This window comes from Opisthorchis viverrini, assembly GCF_000715545.1.
Source record: "Opisthorchis viverrini unplaced genomic scaffold opera_v5_281, whole genome shotgun sequence".
NCBI classification, from domain to species: Eukaryota; Metazoa; Platyhelminthes; class Trematoda; order Opisthorchiida; family Opisthorchiidae; genus Opisthorchis; species Opisthorchis viverrini.
The window spans coordinates 99427-108501 of record NW_008751935.1 but is presented as its reverse complement, the minus strand read 5'-3'; the positions used below and the strand labels follow the sequence as shown (position 1 = coordinate 108501).

The following is a 9075-nucleotide window of genomic DNA, read 5'->3' as shown; positions in this document are numbered from 1 at the left end:
TGAACTTGATTTCTGCAGTATATACTGTCGACTCAGATTGAGTTCCACCCCAGAGCAGACATACATGCTTACGCTATGCGGTCCTAAATGACTGACAGTGGCTGTTCCGCCTACCTGTCTGCGCACCTTGCAACCGAGACTGGAGTGTCCGTTTTTAGTACCACTTTAGAACAGTAATCAAGTTATCCCTAAGAGTAGCTGTGCGATGCGAACAGCCAGACTTTGTCAGTAGTTACACCCAGCTGTGCAGAGATAAAGTGAAACAACAACTGACGACAAGATGTTGACGTCCCTCATTTATTGACCTCCAGCGTAATCCAATGCTTTGGGCCCCAAAACTCCTTAGTCGCTTGCACATATGAGACCCGAATTCGATGGGAATATCCTTTTTCGTCAGTCCAATACCCAACTTTGTACAAACTAAAATTACTGTTAAATTGGTACGATGGTTTCTTCTGTGTATTACCACACTTACAACTAACTAGCCTGAACACACACCATTTTGGAGCACGCAGTGGTCGTCAGAATTGACTCAACTCCTTTGCGAGACCCACCCCCACGAATGAGAGACAAGGGTTAGTTTGGTGGCCCTGGAGAATTCCTAACCACACACACAAGCAGATTCACGTGGCACAAAGACACTACAAAACAACCGCTTTAGTTTCGCGTTACCGAGTCATGACTCGTCCTCCGCGAACCTTTCGTAAACGGAACGAAGCCAACCGACTGCTTCGGGCGTTCCACGCCCAACTGTGAAGGTTTCTTAACTGAGTTTCCATGTCGGCTGCGTCGATTTCATACAACTTCGAACCTAGTAACAAAATTTCCCATCGTTATCTCGGTAAATTTACAGAGAAGTTGTGAACACAGTCTCGGACGTTGGCCGAAGCGAACATCAGCTGTGCCGAGGAAAGATATCTCCCTTAGGGTACAGGAAAAACGACTATCGTGAGCCTTAGACAAGTATATTCAGGGTTCGCAGTTCTGATAACAGCTTGTGGATAGAATACATACAACCTGTTTAGCCGGATCGGATTACTGCGTGCCAGAGAAAGGCTCCTGCGATGAGATTTGAAGAATGTTTAACTTTGAGTGAAACTCGAACTTCATTCGCTTTCCGAGCAACTCACCTAGTAGAGACATTTGGAAACTGCACGTGGCGGAACCCAGGACAAGTAAGCTGAATCTGCCATAGAAATCAAACAAGGCGGATTTGGGTAACTCAATTGCGGATGCTGCAATTCACACGTGAACTATTTCGGTTCATTCTGGAAAGAGTAGTGTCAACCGTTCAAAATTGGCCGGGAAACTTGGAAGGCAGTCCATGGTAAACTTGGCTATGCATACCGGTCTGCTGTGTAGTTCGTTTGCGCGTTTATCGAAAGGGTCGATGGAACTAATGGGAAATAGTCTACCTATTTCCCATTAGTTCCATCGACCCTTTTTTCATTTCATCCTGTCACTCAATTACAAACAATCCGGTTGCGTACCCTCATGTTCCATTGGCTGTGAGACATCAGTCACCTAACGGCGAACTCCCTAAGTCGCATTTTTCGTCCATTCGATAGATGGAGATCGGCGTAACACACAAGGCGGTGCTTCGGACTCTACTCCGACGCTTTCAATGCACAGGAGTTGCAAAAGATTCTCTACCGATTAAAGAAACTGAGTAAGCACGAGCAAGGGTTCGTTCTGAACCGGATTGTCTAGGTTATGAGCCTTGGAAAAATTTCCGAATTCACCTCTACGGCATTGTCTTCTGCCTTACTGAGGTTTACGAATGAACAAAGTGTGTCGTTTTTCAAATATGGTTTTCAACCAGGCAACCAGGACATCATCCTGTCCGCGTTCGGCTGAACAGCAGCACGGTTTGTGTCGAAAACTCATGTAGGGAATTGTCAAATTGAGATAACCGTTATGGTGGACCAACAAAATCATAGTCTAGTTACAGGTGCCGTCCAGCACCCAACTCGGCCAGCCAGGGAACGTATAGTCAAACGACAAATATACCAGAATATATTCATCTGTACCCTGATCGTAAATGGTGTGGATGACTAATTCGGGATTGTGTACATCGTTTTCGTCCAAGACAGGTGTATTCTTTAAACCATCCATTGATGGAGAGCAGCTTGAAACTTCCGCCTCAAGAGGCACATTACGGTACTGACTGTCCAAGTGTGGAAAAAGCCACACATTTTCCATCAGTATACGAAGCAACTCCGTCTTTCATCGGGTGTCAAAGTAAACGGATGACTTCGACAACAATATAGAATATGGGCAGGTTAGAGCGCGAATTTACTGACCGGAAGGTCCGTGGTTCGAACTCGAACTCTGTCACCCGACTTCCACTGTCCAGGCTTGGACAACCTGGCAGTATCTCAGCCCTCGTGCTTCCTTCGGATGGCATGGCAGCTAGGCACCGAAAGGGTGTTACAGCTGAACGATTATTTTTTCAAATCTTATTTCTTGCCAAGTAAGTGAGGATAAAAATACCGAGAACAAAAAAGCATGGCATGCCTCTTCCGCGATTGATGAAAAGTCAGGATGGGCAAACAAGTAAAGCATTTCTATTAGAAAAAAGCTCCAATTATAAAGGTCAGTAAATTATGAAAATACAAACCGATTCGGAAAAGCGGACCATCAGACGTACAGAAAATAATATCAAATGTCGGAATGTGAGTTGAATCACGAGCAAAATCACAAAACAGTGCAACCGAGCAAACGTTTATCAAAGCTGAAAAGCGTACAATCGAAGCACAGCCAATAAAGTAACAAGTCAGTTATTCATGGAGGGCTGGGCGTAGAGAGCAATTAAAGGAGGTAAGTGAATGGGCGGAATGAGTGAGAGAGAGAGAGACAGGGGGAATTTACTCCGACGCTAACGGTTTATCCAACAGTCATGGATCGACTACTGGCAGGAGGGGCGGAGAAAGAAAAAAAGAATGACAGTTTTATATGAAACTTCTGTAGCAAGGAAAGCACTAAGCTGCGAGATTAGGAGGAAGAAGGATGGTGGTGATCCATCACTTCTACCTCCAATTCATATTCACTTTTCTGCCCCTCCTCATCTCATTGATACTGAGATCTCTATAAGCCCACTAAGGAATGAAACATCTGTCCACCGCCCAACGCTGTCAGCTGCCATATCTGACTGACTCGGCCGTCGGGGAAGCAGACACTTCGAAATCAATCTTCAACTCTCAGCACTAATTCCACCTGGCAGCCTTTAATGTTTGCACTACGATATAAGCTGGACAACAGACTGCTCTTGCTTGTACGCTGGACTTACTTTTTTTATTGATTTGTACCGTCCGTCTGAAACGAGGACTCAAGATCCAAGTATGATTGCTGAGGTGAATTATTTACCGGCTTCCGCTCGCATCAGGTCACGCACCTCCGATGATCCAGGGGTCGCTGCGGCCCAGCTAAAAGGTTACCGTCTGAATAATTGCTCACCGATTTGTTTGGCAAGGTCTACGAGAGCATCCCGTAAGCGCGCCAACAACCACTGCCAGTTCATCGTATTCACTTACGATCCCACTGACTGTATGTCTGAAACACTCAAAAACAGTTTTTACGAGGCATTGGGAGCCTCGTTGTGACGGGCTAAGTGCTCCGATACTGCCTTGGTTGCCCGGGGTATGAACGCGCAAGTCAGTAGCCTTATCGCTGCTGATGCTCACTTGGGTGGTCATCTAGGAGTCGAATCGAGACGGTGAACACCTGACGCAATAATGTCCTGACCACAAACTGTTTCTGAGGAGTACTAAATTCTGAAACAACCAACGCCGCTTTGCCACATGGTGCCCTCCGGATGCAACTCAACCTCCAATACACCCAGACCACATCGCTATAAGCTACAGATGACGTGGGTCAATTACTGACTGTCGCCCGTTCTGGAACACCTCTATGGATTAGGACCACAATCTGGTTCGTTGTAGCGTTTCGCTGTTTTTCAGGGGTGCGCGAGACGCGTACTCCTCGCCTGACCGTTGAAAAGCTCCCGGACCGTGATGTGAAACACAAGCTTATCACAACCATCTACTGAAGTTCCCTTCGGACAACGTGTCTTCGGATGTTGACTCTGAAACATTCTCAGGCGGTTGACAACCGATGTCTCAAAACTATAGCTGGAATCGACCTGGAACCAGCGAGGTCGGAATGACGTCATCAGGAGACGGGTCTTTGGTGAGGCAGAAGATACTTCAATCAGAGAAAACATCCAGCACTTCAATCTAATTTAGCTGTGTCACGTGTTACGCATGCCGATGTCTGTCAAGACGAGCGCAGTTTTCGCGCCTAATCCGGAGGTGAACAGAGCCTGACATACAGGAGGAGGGGTAAGGATGTTAGGAAAGTTTGGGTGTCGTTGGTGCTCATCACCTTCATGGATAGGGCCCGTGTGACCCTCCCTGTACTTGGCTGGAGACACTGAGTCATACAGCGGCTAAGTGATGTCAGTGTCGTTTGTGTTGACAGTTTTTATCCCGATTGTCTGACTGAGTGTTGGAGGTCTAGGTATCTCTTCCTACCACATTTGTCTTCTTTCTATTGTATGGCTTTATTCAGATCAACCGACATGGATATACAGCAATGAAGCGCCATTGTTCTAGTCTGATGCTACTTTCAGTGATGATTAGACGGAAGACATAACAGAGTGTCGGAAATCGCACTCAAGAAATATCCGATTGTGCTAACACCAGAACTAGGCATAGCGAACTCAATCCAGTTGGCCGGCTGCCACACAGTAACAACTAACGTTTAGACTGTGTTCAACGAAAGCACTGTCGTCGGGCACTCACAGCACAAGGTGAATCAACTGCGCTCACAAGTGGCATACTTTCAATTTAGACGCGACAGACCATTGGGTATTCCAGACGCGCCTATTTTAGTCGTAAATTTCCACACCTCGCGTAAAAATACAAACATTGCCGCTAGGTTACGGCGCTGGACAAAAATGGATGGGGTATAGCTTGGCAAAAATATCTAATTCAAATAAAATCTCGTTTGAATTGCCTTTCATGAGTGTGTTGGTCAAACAGAGAGTGCAAAACACTACTTATTTGTCAAGAGTAGATCGCAATGTTTGTCGACTAGTCGCAGCCCTAATGTTTCCTCATCCAGCTTGGGAAACAAGGCAGACATTAGGGAAGGATATACCACACACACACACACACACATTCAGACTGTATAGAAAACTAGCGTGTTTGTCGTTGATTGCCGCGAATAGACTGGCAGAAAAAGATTCAACAACCAGAGAAATTGATCAAACACTAGCTTGGTTTGTGAGCCATGTTGACAAGAAAACACTGACAGGGAACACTGTATAGGGAAGGGCACAACGGCATGAGAAACAGAGTAGCCGCAAGCGAAGCTGAACAAGACAATCACGTACCCGGAAGTAGCTTCCGCGGCAGCAGACTTTGAGGCCAGGGAAGCCGCAAAAAGCGGTGATACTTCTCCAGTTGGAGCCACATTGACCACTGGTGCACCCGACGTTTCTACACTAGCACGATTGATTACTTTGAGGAATTCTGAGGTCTTCGCACGCATGCGCATCTGGATGTAGGCTTTGGAGCATTTGATGTGGTAGTGCAGGTAATTTCTCAGTGTATGAATCAAGTCAATTGATTTTTGGCGACTAGCCTCCGAACTGATATGTCTGGGAAACAAGACTGTAGTAAACATAAGTTATAGCTTTATGACCGACGAGAAAAAGAAAGTGGTACAACTCAAGCCGGCAACAAGGTGAGTTAATGCAAAGTTAGAACACATTAAAAAATGCAAAGTTGCGGAATACAGGTAGGTCGGATGCGCAGCTTAGTAGCTGGTCTGTTCGCCTAACCTGGCTATTGGATCGCAAACATTTCATTATCAACTGAGGTGACACTGTCAGGGTTGGGTAGGGTGGTACTCATCCATCCCTCACTGGCGACGTTACCTCGTTTAGTAATCAAAGACGTTTGCGATCCTACTGCTAAGCTCGGCGGACAGAACAGTTACCTCGTTATAGATATCGAGAGGCTTTCCAAGACTCGTTCGGTGGGAGACCTAATCAATCAGCGACTGGACAACATTACCCCGAGAAAAACCGAATGGAAATTCGACGTCGGACAACCTCCCATGTAGACGACACGCCCCCCGCACGAATTACGGTGCTTCGCAAACAGCAGCAACATGCCAAAAACTATGGACTAGTAGGCGCATTTTGGCCACCAAACACAGACTGAAAATTTCCTCCAGTTGCTAAATGGATGGCAAAAATAACTGATAGCACCATGTGCGGAGTGCGTTTTACCTTGTCCGGAGTTGTGACAACCAGGAAGCTGAAACATAAAATCCATACGTACCAAAGGTTATATAGGCGACCGAATCGCTCACAACAGCATTAGTTCCTTGTAGTTCGGCCGGTGGAACGCGGTGTGAGTAGAGCACTTGCGAGAGGCTTAGACTCGTTCGGTGGGAGACCTAATCAATCAGCGACTGGACAACATTACCCCGAGAAAAACCGAATGGAAATTCGACGTCGGACAACCTCCCATGTAGACGACACGCCCCCCGCACGAATTACGGTGCTTCGCAAACAGCAGCAACATGCCAAAAACTATGGACTAGTAGGCGCATTTTGGCCATCAAACACAGACTGAAAATTTCCTCCAGTTGCTAAATGGATGGCAAAAATAACTGATAGCACCATGTGCGGAGTGCGTTTTACCTTGTCCGGAGTTGTGACAACCAGGAAGCTGAAACATAAAATCCATACGTACCAAAGGTTATATAGGCGACCGAATCGCTCACAACAGCATTAGTTCCTTGTAGTTCGGCCGGTGGAACGCGGTGTGAGTAGAGCACTTGTGGTGCGCGATCCAGTCGTCTTCGGGCCTCGGTAAACTCCTGAAACAGATAGGTCGTACAAAGCACATGAACTTTCAGTCTTCAGTCGATGACGGAAACGGCCACGAATGACCGTATTTTTCGATATTCAAAGGAAGTTTAACTCGCAATTCTCGAGCGGACAAGTTCATAATTTAGCTTTTGAATACAGAAGCTCACGCAAAGCATCTCTGGCCAGATACATGCAGCTCAAAATTAAAAGGTTTCGGTTTTATATCACAGGTTGCCAATTCAAATCTTCCCCCGGGAAAAAGTCAAACAACCCTCGTCATTTTGCACCGACAGACAGAGGAGCGGATTTAGAAATCTGTCTATCCGCTGAAAAAACGTTCAGCAGTTCTATCCGGTCTCTGTATACATTCTTTTACAGTGGAGAAAAATTCAGGTGGATGTACATCCTACTAAGAACTTGAATTCTGTGGACGCGTAAGGCAGAGTTGTACATGCAGAGTTGAAACACAAATCCATCTGACAGGGACTCACCTCTCGGCCCTGGCATAACCTCAATCTACAAGGCTAGATAACATAGAAACCCAGCAATCCCAAAATACACCTGAATAGTTCAGAAACGAGTAGTAACAACTAGCATTCAAGACGTCAATGGCAGACCTAAAGTCGTGCAAATTTCGTGATAGCTTTGTAAAAGGCCAGGGATGGCAGTATACGAATGAGATCACATTGAAAAGCGAACGCTGATGTCACGATTCCGCGAAAACGGATCGTTGGGAAGTGATTTCTTTGTTGTACATGACGTTTTTCCAGCTATCTAAAGAATAAAATACGACTCGGCTAAATGGCTGCGCACGGTGATCCGTACTAAGTAGCTAAAGGTACGGATGCAAAGTCTCTTCTGACAGATAGCAAGTTTGCTTCACTGATTGTCACCTGTGAAGGATATACATCGACTCCGACAATACTTTTTTGTAGCAGCCCAACGACGGAGAGCTTTTATCTTTAGTCGGCATACAAACATGTCGACTACCGTTAAGAAGGACGACAAAAACTGGTTTTGGAACAAGAGGCCGATTGCATCTACCCAAAGGAACCACGTCGATTATCATACGGCTGCTGCCGAGTCCCACCAGAGGTTAGGCCAAGCTCATCCAGTTTAGCCAACATAAATGTGCAATTTGCTGCGTGTGATCACGATTGGCATCCGGAGTCCTACAGTTTTGGGTGTCACATGGGCAACACTCTTGAAAACCAACTATACATCATGAAAGGGGCGGGTGAACACTTCGAAGCAGTGGTGCGACAACCTGTCGCAATCGACAACAGTGTATGAAAAAAAACGTATGTGGTTAGCCTACCACCTAGAATCAGTGCCCGATTCTCGCTCGCTGATTATGTTAGGAATATCAATATCTCCGAAGACTCTGTGCTAGCGAACTTCCGGCATTTTTCAAGGTCAAACTATGAATATATATATGTATATGCATTGTCATTTTTTCGTTGATTCGCCTGTTGATCGCGTATTGTCTGGATCATTAAAGTTGTTTCCGAGGTTTTCACCTTCTTACTATTCGCCGTGCTAGGAGTCTGGATCAAGCAACATAGCTGGGGATAGAATATTGTCACAGTCCGCACATCTTATTGTTTGCTCACTGCGTGGTCGAACCCTAACAGATTACGCAGAGAACGTGTGTTTATATCAACAGATTAGGGTGTGAAGGCAATTCACGTTGTTTCCAGACGAAGCTCCGTGGTAATGTTGAGCGCCTGGTTTGATTACAGGCGATCATCAGAAAACCCAGTTTGATATTGTTGGCATCGCCTAGTCATGCAGTAGGGAAAATAACGAGAATATCGACGTAAAAAGCATACAACTCACTTGCATGAAGACCTTGCCGATGAGCATGTCATCAGGATCCTTAAACATGGTGCTGAAGATGACAGTGACGCGATCGTGTAACGCCTGCACATACCTGCCCGAACGCAAGAAAAACAAAGGTATGGGAAACAAAGCTGGGATAAGACAGAAGTAGGAGATAACAACGAACAACACCTGGTAAACCAGTGGCAACAAACACAGTGAACCTCAACAGAGGGCCACTATTGATAAAGGGTCCATGGTGCATGAATTCGGGTGCGATCCCGAAAAAACAGGCTACCATGACAGCGAACACTTCCTTCTTCCCCAAAGTGATCCCAGTTTTAGTGCGGGGTGGGGCGTAGACACCG

The 9075-nt window shown here is 46.1% G+C and overlaps 2 protein-coding genes across 2 annotated transcripts in view; one reads left to right on the top strand and one right to left on the bottom strand.

Moving 5' to 3' along the window:
- The window catches only part of T265_09442 (hypothetical protein), a gene marked incomplete at both ends in the record, with an annotated part of 3319 nt that extends 1049 nt beyond the window's left edge, over positions 1-2270 (top strand). The window contains one exon of the mRNA XM_009175509.1: positions 2094-2270. Within this exon, the coding sequence (XP_009173773.1) occupies positions 2094-2270 (177 nt within the window). The remainder of the gene's footprint in view (positions 1-2093) is intronic.
- A 274-nt stretch (positions 2271-2544) lies between these two features.
- T265_09441 (hypothetical protein) overlaps positions 2545-9075 on the bottom strand; it is a gene marked incomplete at both ends in the record, with an annotated part of 16665 nt that continues 10134 nt past the window's right edge. The window contains 4 exons of the mRNA XM_009175508.1: positions 2545-2911; positions 5396-5675; positions 6768-6894; positions 8726-8899. Coding sequence (XP_009173772.1) covers positions 2887-2911; positions 5396-5675; positions 6768-6894; positions 8726-8899 — 606 coding nt within the window. The remainder of the gene's footprint in view (positions 2912-5395; positions 5676-6767; positions 6895-8725; positions 8900-9075) is intronic.